Genomic DNA, 14,800 nt, shown 5'->3' on the forward strand with positions numbered 1-14,800 from the left:
CAATCGCATTCACATTCAGATGCTGATGTGAAGTCCTGTGGTCTTTTAGTCATTCACCAGGTGAGTGTGTGCCCTTTTGATTGAGTGCACAAGCACACACTTTTGAAGGATGATGGAGGGAGAAGTAGATATTGTCCTTTAGCACTCTTGCACTCTTTGTTTGGGTATAGGCCGTTTGGTTTAAACAGCTGTCTTTGACTCAAGAAAAGATTGAAGTTGTCAATAAAGTTCACTCATCTCATGTTGCATGTTTTTTTGCAGCCATGTATTTAGACCAAGCAACCCTGAAACCATATTAGTCCCTCTTGTTAGGAGTGGTCTACTAATGAACAACTGATTTCTTAGTCTTCCAAGTGTTTCAAAGAGTTAACTGAAATCCTTCATGAGGAGTTCTGACTGCTCTTTCAAAATATCATTCTCACCCACATTATTGATTACCCTCATAGAATACACTTGTTTGTTCACAAGTTTGAATGTTCTTGTTTCCTTTCATTTATTTTCAAGATCTGAGGTGAATTATCAATTGCCACTTTCAGTAAGGCTATAAGGGTCAGGCAAAATGACAATCACAAACTCATTCTTTTAACATTAACTAAAGCACATAATCAGTACCTGAGATTATCATTGTCATACTTTGTATGCTGTTGTTTCAGCTGTGACGTTGTAGAAATAGAATTCCCTGACGCTCCTTGTGTTTCGCTGTTGAGGCTGATTAGGACAACAACTCTGATTAACATGGAAAAGTTTAAGGGGACATATCATGAAAATCTGACTTTTTTTGTTTAAAGGGTAACTAAACCCTTGTCAGAGCCTGACTCCACCCACTGGCAATATTTGAAAAATGCTAGAAAAGTGGGCAGACCCCAGCGGAGATAGAGGGGACGAACCGTGAGCGGGGGGGCGTGCACCTGAGACCTGCTGTCAGACTCTCTAAAATGGAGAGTGACTCACAGGGTCGCAAGACGACGTAAAGTACATGCATCTGATGAGTTTTATCGAGTTGATGTCAATAGCGTGCGTTCTCTATAGGTATATTGATATTTTGCCGCTATGTGAAAAAATTCAGCAAAATGCGCCGACGCGTTTGTCGACCCCAGAGGATTAACTTTAGCCTAACCATAAATTGTGATTAAAATATATATGATCACTCACATCAAGACGCCGCTGTGGTGGTGGAGTCCATGCCGGAGGAGCAGCGTTTGACACTGCGTCGCTTTTCAGCGCGACTGTGCGAGCTGTGTGGAGAAGCCCATTTCCACCTCTATTGCGTTGGAGAAGCAATCACGCGTAAAATGCAGGTTTCACACTCACGGTCTTCCAGGCCAAGTGCATGCAAACACTGGCGCCTAATTTACAAGTCTGCTGGAAAGCTATGCAGTCCAGTAGTGCTGTTGCAACCAGCAACACTACACCTACGTACCCTCCTGCCCACTGTACAATACAGATAAATCTACGCTAGCTCGTACCAGGGGCGTGGTGAGCTGGAACCTGCTTACGTCACTTGCCACCGCAAACATCCAATAGGAAAATGCAACTGCAGTAGCCACCGTTCAACCTTAAGAGGGCAGCACTCAGACGTTTTTACACCATATATTGTAAAATTAAAACACTTTATACCCAAATGTCAAAAAAGTTACTCGAATCAATGAACAGCAATAATAAAGCCCCATTCTTACAGATCATTAACTAAAAAAAGTTGGTTTAGGGTTTAGTTACCCTTTAAGTGCTATATTGGGTCCCCTGTGCATGTACCAACCCTGAAAACGTGAAAAGTGACAACACAGTAACTTTTATTTTGGTAAGCCTTTCTCTGCAAGCATGTCAAAAATTAAGTCGGTCTGATTTCGCTCCCCTTCTGATGTAGGAAGGGGATATTATTATAATATTACCGCCCCTTAATCTGCAAGTTTCCACCCACGGCGCCGCCATTTGGTTTCCGCAAGCGACAACAGTGTAACCAGTTCAAACGCAATGGTAAAAGTTAGAGAAAAGCATGCAAACTGTTCTGTCGTTGCTGCACAGACGAGCACAGAACACTATTTGACCAACAAATGTCACAGCTGTCTTATAAAGAACTCCACAACAACTACATCCATGTATCCACTGACCATTCAGAAACGTCCAGGTGCGTCTAAAAGTTACAATCTCTTCCTGAGTCTCTCTGTAAGGCTGCACTCTGCTATGGGTTATTTCTGAGATTTGACTGAAATTTGCGTTTGTTAAAGGGATAGTTCACTTTGAAATTAAATTTTGGTATGTTTTAGCTTACCTCAAGGGCATCCAAGGCATCCAGTTTCAATTTTGATATTTTTAGGTCAAACCGTTCTTGTCTGTCAGTCATATAATGCAGGTCTATGGTCACCGCCTCAAAGAGCATGCACAGAGTCCAAATTAAAACAATTCCCCATCGTTCAAATTAAAGGGCACCTATTATGCCCCTTTTTACAAGATGTAATATTGGTCTTGGGTGTCCCCAGAATGCATTTGTGAAGTTTCAGCACAAAATAACCCACAGTTAATTTATTATAACCATTTGAAAATGTCATTTTTGGGGCCTGTTTTAAAAAGAGCTGTTTTGGAGTGTACCACCTTAAATGTTAATGAGCTGCATATCCCCGCCCTGCTGCTGGACCCAGATGATGAAGAGACACGAATGAGAATGGACTAAACGTCTCGGAATGGTTATTTGATACATTTATGTACTTACAAAGTTTTAATCGCGTCCCCTTTGCAATTATGGATGTGCAACACACACACACACACACAAACTGTGATAACGTTGGCGCAATTTTTTTAAACTACACACACACACACACACACAAATACTGTGATAACGTTTGCTAAGTACAAACGATTTATTTATTTTTTTCTTAAGGGGAGGGAGATATACGTTTATATACTGTCTATGGACCCTCGTTCTGACCCTCGTTCACTAAACAGTCAGTCAGAAAATGAAGGAAGTTTAAGTGGCGCCGTTTCTTCATAAATAAAATCCATCCGCTGCGTTTTCAGTGGCTCTGATATCAGTGAAGACTACTATGTCCATTCTTAAATTCCACAACAGAACACCTAAGTTACACTTCTTATGAGACATTACACACCGGCTGTCGTTGAAACAATGGAGGATGCAGATCACCGAGGGCGGGGTCTATGCCAAAACCAGACTGTCAATCAAACCGCGTCGGTGGGGCTTAGCACATTTCTACGTCACAGTGAGGGAAATCTAGAACAGGGCGTTCTGAGACAGTGCTTGTGATTTATTGAGATAGTAAAAAAAACTACTGGGTGGATTTTTATCATTCTAGGGTGGTTTTGCTCACACACTGCCAACACACATTTATGTTCAAAACACCATGTAAAAGTGAATTTTGCATAATAGGTGCCCTTTAAACAATTCCCCCATCGTAAGTACACATTGATGGCCTAAGACACGAAACGAGCGGTTTGTGTGAGAAAACGAACAGTATTTATATCGTTGTTACCTCTTGTACACAGCCACGTCCAAGTGATCTGAGAGCGCGGGCGGGTATAGATATATACAACAGAAGTCGCCTTGGCTACTGCAGTTCATTGGAACGAAACCGTAGCCAAGGCGACATCTAGTGTTGGACCACTTGGACGTGGCTGTGTACAAGAGGTAACAACTAGAGATGCACCGATTACAATTTTCTGGGCCGATTCCGATTTCCGATTTTTCATTAAGTTTGACCTGCCGATACTGATTTTAGCCGATTCCGATTTCAATTTTTCTAACCACTTTACAGCACACACAAATATTTATTTTATATCTTCTCTGTAATAGAACATTTTACAATTTGCATAGTACATATTTTTTTGAACAGATAAACGCTATAAAATAGAACTATAGAAATTACTCCAGGTGTGGGTAATTCACACACAAGTGCAGTGTTATGGAAGAACCATTTCCTTTTCACATTCAATATCCCAAAAAAATGTTATACATGTATTTAGCAAACTAAACATCTTTATGAAAACAGGGAATGGCAATACAATAATATATAAATAAAAAATAAAATAAATACAGCCTTGCAGTATAAAGACAGGGCTCCAGACTAACTTTTTGCCTTGGTTGCACTGGTGCGCCTAACTTTTTTATTTAGGTGCACCAGCACAAAATTTGGGTGCACCGAAAATTTTTCTCGGCTCGCGTCACCTTTAACGCCACAATTTCAAGGTCACCTTTTATCACGCTCTATATACATTCATATTATGTAAATGATTTTAAACAAGAATAAGGTGTAGGTAAATAAAAAATAAAAAAAAATAAAAAAAATTTTAAAGTGCTTCACTGAGCTGCCAAACTAACTATTTTGAGTCTCTAGCTCAGGCGCGGTATAGGCTCTACCTCCGTCTCTGAGTCGGATGCCATCTCCGACGAAAGACCAGGGCTTGGCATCTTACCAGGGACTGGGGAGAATGGTGGCTGAAGTAGCTTCATGTCTGGGCTGTTGTCGGAGCATTGACCGGGGAGTAAAGGGTTTTAACGGTATTCCTACTCTTACCGATACTGCTTATCGATCCGGTACTTTAACTGTATTCTTATCGGTTCTTTTTGTTTATATATATATATATATATATATATATATATATATATATATATATATATATATATACACATATACACACATATATATATATACACATACATATATATATATATATATATATATATACACACATATATATATATATATATATATATATATATATATTAGTCTAAAAAGAAATCTAATAAAGTAATCAAATGTAAAATAACACTGCATAATTTTTCATAAATAGATTAATGCTTAATAAAGCTGAAGTTATTCTTTCAAGAGCTTTGTAGTGATTTTTCTCTTGTTGTTTGATTCGCAGTAATGGCGCAATCGTCCGCATGTTTACTAGACTGCGGCCCCTTTAAGACCGAGTGCAGATCTGCTACTGATCTGATGCACCATATTCTCCCAACTATTTCCATTTAAGACATAAACTGTTTTTAGTGAATCTCCAAGCCGGTCATTTTGACATACTTTTGTGTACATTTTGATTGTTTAGACACGCACATTAAACCCAAAGTAGGCTATAATTTGCTTGTCTCGGTTTCGGTTTCGGAGCGCGTGCCGCCTTGCGAACAACATCTCTTGCGCAGATTTTGTGCTTTTAATAGCTCTTTTCATTATTTAACGCGTCTCGCAAGTTACCAACAGTAGCTAGACTGCATTTTACAACAATCACCGATCGTGCTGATTCTGTCGTTAGGTTTGAGTTTTAGGGAGAAATGACAGTGTAATGCTGCAAAGGGAAGAAGTTGCGCTAGATAGAATGCGGCTATAGTTTTTAATGGTTTTACCTCAATAGTCAATATATAATTTTTTATAATCTTTGGAAGCCGAAATCTAAAATAAAAATCACACTAATATCACAGACCTTAAGTGTAACCAGGCTACGTTTGAATGTTTAATTCTGTCCTCTGTCATCACTCATTAAGCGTGAGAGAAGAGTGTGAGTTCCCATGAGTGTGTGAGTTCCGTCAAAGGAGAACAAACACTTACAGTAGTTCGTGGAGAGGCAGTGGATGCGAGGACGTTAGGTGCACCGGTGCGACCTAGGAAAAATTTTAGTCGCACCCTTACAAAATTTGGTCGCACTCTAGAGCCCTGAAAGATATTTCTCAAAGCACACAAACACAGGCCTATTGCAATCACTTGTACAAACTGAATAATAAAACAAGTTTAAATGGGTACATTTTATATAAATATTAGTCTTCGTTTCCTTTTCTGACATAGCCTACTCCAGTTCTTGTTAAAACACGCAAATTCGGTGCATTTTGGCCACTTTTTTTTTTTTAAACCCTATTAAGGCTATTTTGTCCATCAAAAGTGCGCTTTCCCTTTAATTGAGCGTGAGCAGTGCAGCAAATAGACTCGGCGCCGAAACACGCGCTTCACTGCTGGCGACGCTCCTGCTTGACGCTCACGCGCTGCTCGACGCTCACACGCTGCTCCTACTCCCGTTGTGAATGCACTCATTGGTTAACATGCAGGCCGGAAAAAAATATGCGCTTGCGGTCTGAACGGACGTAATTCACGAGGTTTCCTACATGTGAGTTCCGTGTGCACGTGTGATGCTGATGTTGCGCGATGTTAATCATGCGGCGCCCGAGTGCATTTGACCGGCATAAAATCGGCATTTGTCAGACTGACCGGCCGGTCGCCAGTCACGGCCGATCACGTGAAAATCGGCCAATTCCGGTCACCAGCCGATCAATCGGTGCATCTCTAGTAACAACGATATAAACACTGTTCGTTTTCTCACACAAACCGCTCGTTTCGTGTCTTAGGCCATCAATGTGTACTTACGATGGGGAATTGTTTAATTTGGACGATGGGGAATTGTTTTAATTTGGACTCTGTGCTTGCTCTTTGAGACGGTGACCATAGACCTGCATTATATGACTGACAGACAAGAACGGTTTGACCTAAAAATATCAAAATTGAAACTACTGCGGAAAAAAAGACACCTACATCTTGGATGCCCTTGAGGTAAGCTAAAACATACCAAAATTTAATTTCAAAGTGAACTATCCCTTTAATGCCGAAACTCGTGTAAAAGGATCGGCCTCTTCTGAACAGAGGCGGGGATCAGCAGCTCATTTGCATTTAAAGGGACACACACAAAAACGGCGCAACACCATAGATTTATAATACAGCTTGTGAAAAGGGGCATAATATCTCCAGTTCTCCACCTTTAAGACTTACTTAGCTTTTGCTTTAGTTGCAGTAGGAAGTCAATTTCAGATGTCCAAATATTATTTTTGCAAATACTGTAATAATCCAGTGAGACAACAGACGGTATGGCCCACACAAAAATCTGATCTCACTTAATCATTGATTAAGTCTGGGATTACATTGATTAAATCTGATCTTACTTAATCATTGAATAAGTCTGGGATTACATGAAGAAACAGAATCAGCTGAGACGCAACCCTAAATCCTTAAAAGAACTGTGACAACTTCTAAATGCTAGCAGAACTGGCATAAAATTAGCTTTAGATGAAGCAAACTTTTTTTTTTTTTTTACACAAAACATTGTGTCTGATCGCATATAGAAGACATCTAGTGTAGGCCGCTGGTTTATAATAACATCAGAAAGTTTATACACGGCTATAAATAGAAAAAGATGGCAAAGATTTTACACACAAAATGGTGTAGTTACAGTATGGACCAGCAGGGGCTAAGTGGACCATTCTAACTAGCCAAACCCTGACCCCTTAATGGGTCAAATCTTGATAATGTTTTCCATTAAAAAAAGAAATGGAATTAAAAAGGGTCAACACTCCCATTGAAAGCTGAAAGTCTAGTATAAGATGTCACCATCCCTCCATTAATCCAATCGTTTTTCCCATTTTTTTCTAACGATGAAGAAGATGTGATCCTGGTGCATTTGCATTAAGCAAGTTCATATTGGAATTGGAAAGCACCCAGCAGTGCTCCATCAAACCAAACTGGGTGGTAAAAGCTCTCAGTTCCCCTCAGTAACCTGCCTACTTGCACTTAAAGTGACTCCATCCATCATGGCAGTACATCATTTCCTGTAGTGATAATGTCAGAGTTTGGGGGAGTGAGAAGCTTCAGGATGTGTTAGTGACCTATTGGACATCCAATCAGATATCGACTAATGCAGACGGGAGAGATTAGATCAATCTGATTGGCTGATCCACCAGTGATGGATTGGGCGTGTCAGACAGGTCGCGTCCTCTTTCTCATAACAGAGAATGAATGGGACAGTTTGTCACTGAATATTGAGGATATAAAGCTTCTATGGACAATTAGGAAGTGGACATTCATTAAGTTCACGTTTTATGACTTTCCTCTATCCTTCTGTGTCTTGCTCCCTTTCTTTTTCTCATTCTCTAGCTCTCCCCCACCCCTCTGTGGTTCTCGGTGTGAATCACACATTGAATGATAATGTCATACATTAAGAAAGCATGCCTTACTTCAGGTCTTGGAATGGTTCAGCTCGAACGTGTGGCGTTTCCACTGAATGACTAAACACAACTCCCTCGTTGCCTAGAGAGATAAAGCGAAAAAAGAGAGAATGACAAGTAATTTGGTTAGAACCATGTCGTGTTAAAAAAAACAAAAACTAAAAAAAACACATTTAAATATACAGTGTCATACAACTTTGTGAACAACTGAATTTGTATAATCATTATCAACAACTGCAGTTTCTAGGCAGACTTAATTTTTTAAATGAACAAAGAACTTGTGCAGTACCATTCAGTACCCTGTCAGTAATATTTGTTTTCATTAAATTAATACTTATATTCAGCAAGGATGAAAATATTATATGTACATTATCTGACTCTGCTCACAATCGTGTCATCTGAGAGGGGTGTCAACACCAGGTGTAAACAGGGTTCGTGAGAAGCCAAACTCACTGCACTCACAGGTACTGTAAGTTACACCACACCACACACAAACACACACACCCTAACCATCACAGAAAACTATCTGCATTTTTACATGATCAAAAAACATCACTTAGTATGATTTGTAAGCTGTTTTCCTAATGGGGACCAAAAATTTTCCCCAGAAGGACAAAGATTTCAGATATTGCCATCTTTGTCCCCATAACGTAGCATTTACCAGGGCCACACAAACACACACGCACGCACACACACACACACACACACACACACACCAGGGATGGAAATTAACTTTTTTGTCCACAGGCCACTGTGGCTGGTGGATTTAAAAATCTACCAGCCACTCAATGTTTTTACCAGCCACTTTCTTGTTTTTAACCTACAATGTGTAACTGCATGTGAAAATTAATACTACAAGATCTACAATACTTAAGCAGTTTATTTAATCTCAAGTCTCAATTAAATACTGACATTTTCTCTTTCGTTCTTATACACACACCAGGCAAGGCATTATGGGTGCGTTAGTAGGCCCACCCACTTCACTTTTCAACAGGCCCACCCAAAACTTGTCTTCAAAAAAAAAAAAGTTTAATATATTCTAATTTTGTCAAGAACTATAAAAAAGCGTCAATAAGATCATAATTTGTGCTAAAATAGTCTAAATGTTTGTTCCAATCAGAGCTTGTGAGTGGAGAGCGCATTTCTGAATATTCCGCTCCGCTCGCTCATTCCGCAAGGTCGCTCGCTCAACCCAGAATGGCCTGATCCTGGTTCGAAAAAATGTGGAATAGGGCTGCCTCCGACTTAAAAAACATTCTAGTCGACTAGTTGTTGTTCATTTAAGCCATTCGTGGACAAATCGCCCCTGTATATTATTTTAATTATGCTTAAATAGGCTATAGCATACAGGATGCGCGTTTACGTAATATAGCCGCACTGAAGCGCACGACCGCACGCATAAAGCTCTCCACAAAGAACCGGTAAAAGTAATGAAAATGAATGTGTCTAAAATAGCAAGGAGACATTTAATTATTTATTAATAAACTGGTGTTCCCTTTCGTTCGGCCAACGAATTGGGATCACGCTAGGGAGACCAATTGCCTTCGAGTGAGATAAAACGAGCCAATAAACATTGGCATGCAAGATTTGCATCCCGCGGCCCGCCTACCAGCGCGGGTATAAAGCGGAAGCAAGCGCATACACAAACGCTTTCTGCTTCGGAGCCGACCAGTTGTGTCCTCTGAGTGTATGAGCGTTTTTGGATTGTGTTTCCGTGAAGCTCAACGAGTCTGCTGTTTCGGGACCTCTTTTGTGTTGGTGTTACGGCGCGGCAGTGATCTTCGCGATCTCCCGGATTCGATCTGTCACTTCAAGCGATCTGCTTTTTCAAAAGAGCTGTTGTCACAGCTGGTATTCGGTTGAGTGCACACAGTGGGCTTGCAGTTTCCCCGCTGTGTTGCCGCATTTATCCCTGCGTGCTTCAGCACACTAAAAAGAGCTTTCTCTGAAAGAGCAACACGAGTGAAGATTGCGTCCTTTTAAGGATGACGTTTCACCCGTGTGTTTCTGGGTGCGGTCAATATCTGCCTCCGGTTGATGGTCACGATCGCTGCCTCACGTGTTTGGGCCTCGCGCACGCTGAGGCAGCGTTCGTGAATGAGTCATGTTCTCATTGCGGGAACATGACCATCGCGACACTGAGATCGAGACTGAGATCCCTCAAACGAGGGGGAGTCCCTTTGGCGATTCCCCGATCTAGTGCTTCTTCTGGTTCAGTTCAGAAAAAGCCTACTTCGGCTAATCCCATTGGTGGTCTGAGGATTACTGTGAGGAATAACCCGCCGGGTGAAAGACCCCCACGGGCCCCTCAATCCTCCGTGTCGCAGCCATCGGAGTCTTCGGTGGAGACGGCCGGGCCATCTCGTGTGGCTCCGGTTGTTTCCTTCGGAGCTCCACCGGACGATCAGATGTCGATCGCTGCATCGGAGGGAGAGCGGTCATCTTCTGGGGAGGACGACCCGGCTGCGTTGCCCCCTTCGGGTGTGGTAGCGTTGCCCGAGTCGGACCCGGAAATGGCCGCTATGCTTGCCCGGGCGGCCGCGAGTGTCGGGCTCGTGTGGAATCCTCCACCGTGTCCCGAACCCTCGCGGCTCGACGATTGGTATCTCGGGGCGGGCCGTGCTGGTTCTCAGCGCGCCGCTCCAGTTCCTTTCTTTCCGGAAGTGCATGATGAGGTGACGAGGTCGTGGAAGGCCCCTCTGGCGGCCCGACACAGATCGACTCCCTCCTCCTCCCTCACCACTCTCGATGGCGGGGCAGTGAAGGGATATGAGGGCATCCCCCCAGTGGAACGATCTGTGGCGATGCATCTGTGTCCCAAGACCGCGTCCACCTGGCGGGGTAACCCCTCGCTCCCCTCCCGCGCCTGTAGGTTCTCTTCTGGTCTGACCGGAAAGGCCTATAGTGCGTGTGGGGAAGCTGCTTCTGCCCTGCATGCCATGGCGCTTCTCCAGGTTCACCAGGCGAAGGCGCTATGCGACATGCAGGAGGGTGGTACTGATCCAGGGGTGCTCCAAGAGCTGCGTACGGCGACGGACCTTGCCCTACGGGCGACGAAAGTCACCGCACGTTCCCTGGGTCGGGCGATGTCCACTCTTGTGGTCCAGGAGCGACACCTGTGGCTCACCCTGGCTGATATGAAGGATTCGGACAAGAGTAAGCTCCTGAACTCCCCCATATCCCAGGGTGGGCTCTTCGGCGACGCGGTGGAGGATTACGCCCAACAGTTCTCCGCCGCCCAGAAGCAGTCGGAGGTGATCAAACACATCATGCCACGGAGACAGGGTGCTGCTGCCCAGTCCTCACCGGCTGCGCCTCCGGCTGCTCGTCGCCGAGGGCGCCCTCCTGCCGCCGCCTCCGCCCCTGCTCAGCCTAGGCAGCAGCCTCCACCTAGGCAGCAGGGTGCCGGCCGCAAGAGACCCGCCCAGCCTGCTCCCAGCGCCTCTAAACCTCCAGGCAAGAGGAGAGGGAAGAGACCCTGAGACAGGCGACCCAGGGGATATGCCTGCTGCTCTACGGGAGTGTGCTTCTGCACCACTCCTTCCCCCGGAGGAGGGCCGGGTGGAGAATCTTTTGTTTCCTTTTATTTCTGTTCCGCCGCTGGCCAGCAGACCAGCGGTACCCAAAGTTTCAATAAAAGAGCAGTTTCCATTTCCCTTGGGTCAAACACGGTCGAGACTGGTAGTCCAGGACGATGCTCATTTGCCTCGCCACTCCCAGTCTCCTCCTGCCAAGAGGGCCAGAATGACAGTGTGCGCCGCCACGTTGCCTCGCCGCTCTCATTCCCCTCGTCTCAGTGCTCAGGTGACAGTGATGCCGCCCCGGCCTCATCACTCTCATCTTTCGCTGGTCAGGGAGGTGTGGAAACCTGGACTCGATCCCCTCGGGTGTCGTTCCTCGTTTCCCCTCCCTCCTTCGCCTCGGGGCAACGAACAGTCGAACGCCTCCGTGCCTTCCCTGTCGTCTGCCCCCGCGTGGAAGCAGGCTCCAATTCCGGCCGCTTCAGTGCCTCCGGAGTCGAGTCCCTGCCTTCCACCTCGCTGCCCCACCCCGGGTACGCCGGTGGTCCGGGTCGGTTCACTGGTACGGTTCTTCGAAGCCTGGCTAGCGCTTCCCAGGCCGTCCCGGTGGCTCACCCGTACCATCCGGCTCGGCTACGCAATTCAGTTTGCTCGCCGGCCTCCCAGGTTCAGGGGCGTCCGCTTCACCCAGGTGCGGTCAGTGGATGCCCCTGTCTTGCGGAAGGAGATCGACGTCCTGCTGGCGAAGGACGCGATCGAGCCGGTCCCTCCAGCCGAGATGAGGTCTGGGTTCTACAGCCCTTACTTCATTGTACCCAAGAAAGGCGGTGGGTTACGGCCAATCCTGGACCTGCGGGTTTTGAATCGGGCCCTGCACAAGCTCCCGTTCAAAATGCTCACGCAGAAACGCATCTTCGAATGCATCCGTCCCCAGGATTGGTTTGCAGCGATCGACCTGAAGGACGCGTACTTTCATGTCTCGATTCTTCCTCGACACAGACCGTTTCTTCGGTTTGCTTTCGAGGGTCGGGCGTATCAGTACAAAGTCCTACCCTTCGGGCTGGCCCTGTCGCCCCGTGTCTTCAAGAAAGTCGCGGAGGCGGCCATTGTTCCCATGAGAGAACATGGCATTCGCGTTCTCAACTATCTCGACGACTGGCTTATAATAGCTCACTCGCGAGACCTGTTGTGCGAACACAGGGACATGGTGCTTCGGCATCTCAGCCGGTTGGGGCTTCAGGTCAACTGGGACAAGAGCAAACTCTGCCCCACGCAGAGGATCTCTTATCTCGGTATGGAACTGGACTCGGTCAGCCGGACTGCACGCCTCACGGAGGAGCGCGTCCAGTCAGTGCTCAACTGCCTCAAGTCCTTTCAAGGCAGGTCAGCGGTCCCACTGAAACAGTTTCAGAGGCTCCTGGGGCATATGGCAGCCGCAGCCGCAGTAACGCCGCTCGGCTTGCTGCATATGAGACCGCTTCAGCGCTGGCTTCACGACCGAGTCCCGAGATGGGCGTGGCAGAGCGGCACGTTCCGGGTGAACATCACCCCGCACTGTCGCCAAACCTTCAGTCCTTGGTCGGACCCTGCGTTTCTACGGGCCGGAGTGCCCTTAGTCCAGGTGTCCAGGCATGCTGTAGTGTTCACAGATGCCTCCGCCAACGGCTGGGGGGCCACGTACAACGGGCATGCAGTTTCGGGTCTGTGGACGGGGCCCCAACTGCATTGGCACATCAACTGCCTAGAGTTGCAAGCAGTACGCTTAGCCTTGTGCCGCCTCAGAGGCTTACTTCGTCACAGGCATGTACTGGTCCGTACGGACAGCACTGCGACCGTTGCGTACATCAACCGCCAAGGTGGTCTACGCTCCCGTCGTATGTCGCGACTCGCCCGCCATCTCCTCCTTTGGAGTCAGAAGCATCTGAGGTCGCTTCGAGCCATTCATGTCCCAGGTGTGCTCAACCGTGCGGCCGACGAGCTCTCACGGCAGCCCCCTCTTCCGGGAGAATGGCGACTCCATCCCCAGGTGGTCCAGCTGATATGGGGAATCTTTGGAGCCGCTCAGATAGATCTGTTTGCCTCTCCGGACACGACCCATTGCCAGTTGTTTTATTCCCTGACCGAAGGAACTCTCGGCACGGACGCACTGGCACACAGCTGGCCCCAGGGCCTTCGCAAATATGCGTTTCCCCCAGTGAGCCTTCTCGCACAGACTTTGTGCAAGATCAGGGAGGACGAGGAGCAAGTCCTGCTTGTTGCGCCGTATTGGCCCAACCGGACTTGGTTTGCAGAACTTATGCTCCTCGCGACAGCCCCTCCTTGGCCGATTCCTCTGAGGAAGGACCTTCTTTCTCAGAGACGGGGCACTCTATGGCACCCGCGTCCAGACCTCTGGAGACTCCATGTCTGGTCCCTGGACGGGACGCGGAGGTTCTAGGTGGCCTACCACAGGCTGTGGTAGACACCATCTCTTCCGCTAGAGCCCCCTCTACGAGGCGCCTCTATGCGTTGAAGTGGAACCTATTCGTCGGTTGGTGCTCTTCCCGCCGGGAAGACCCCCGAACTTGCCCGATCAGTGTCGTGCTTTCCTTCCTGCAAGATGGGTTGGAGCGAAGGCTGTCTCCCTCCACCCTCAAAGTGTATGTTGCCGCAATAGCTGCACATCACGATGCAGTAGAAGGTAAGTCCTTGGGAAAGCACGACCTGATCCTCAGGTTCCTCAGGGGTGCTAGGAGACTGAATCCTCCTCGTAATCAGCACCCCGTACCCTCTTGGGATCTGACTTTAGTGCTCAGAGCACTCCAGAATCCACCTTTTGAGCCCTTGCATGCAGTCGATTTGAATATCCTGTCAATGAAGACAGCCCTCCTGCTCGCTTTGGCGTCCATCAAGAGGGTAGGGGACCTGCAGGCATTTTCGGTCGACGAATCGTGCCTAGAGTTCGCGCCGGACTTCTCTCACGTTGTTCTGAGACCCCGGCCCGGATATGTGCCCAAGGTTCCTACCACTCCTTTTAGAGATCAGGTAGTGAACCTGCAAGCGCTGCCCCCGGAGGAGGCAGACCCAGCCCTGGCTTTGCTCTGTCCTGTTCGCGCTCTGCGCTGCTACATTGACAGGACCCAAAGCTTTAGGACCTCAGACCAGCTCTTTGTCTGTTACGGAGGCCAGCAGAAGGGGAAGGCTGTCTCCAAGCAGAGGTTAGCCCACTGGTTAGTGGATGCTATCGTCCGGGCTTATGAGTCCCAGGACGTGCCTTGTCCACCTAGGTTGAGGGCACACTCTACTAGGAGTG

At 46.8% G+C, this 14,800-nt stretch overlaps 1 protein-coding gene and 1 long non-coding RNA gene across 3 annotated transcripts in view; one reads left to right on the forward strand and one right to left on the reverse strand.

The window, feature by feature from the left end:
* LOC309495921 overlaps positions 1-14,800 on the forward strand; it is a 385,613-nt gene that overhangs the window by 136,519 nt on the left and 234,294 nt on the right. The gene's annotated exons all lie outside the window — the stretch shown is intronic.
* The window catches only part of sgcz (sarcoglycan zeta), a 328,983-nt gene that overhangs the window by 39,454 nt on the left and 274,729 nt on the right, over positions 1-14,800 (reverse strand). For both annotated transcript variants that reach the window (XM_082165838.1, XM_082165839.1), the window contains exon 6: positions 7,997-8,069. In XM_082165838.1, coding sequence (XP_082021964.1) covers positions 7,997-8,069 — 73 coding nt within the window. The remainder of the gene's footprint in view (positions 1-7,996; positions 8,070-14,800) is intronic.

This window comes from Leuciscus leuciscus (assembly GCF_965113295.1).
Source record: "Leuciscus leuciscus genome assembly, chromosome: 3".
Taxonomy (NCBI): domain Eukaryota; kingdom Metazoa; phylum Chordata; class Actinopteri; order Cypriniformes; family Leuciscidae; genus Leuciscus; species Leuciscus leuciscus.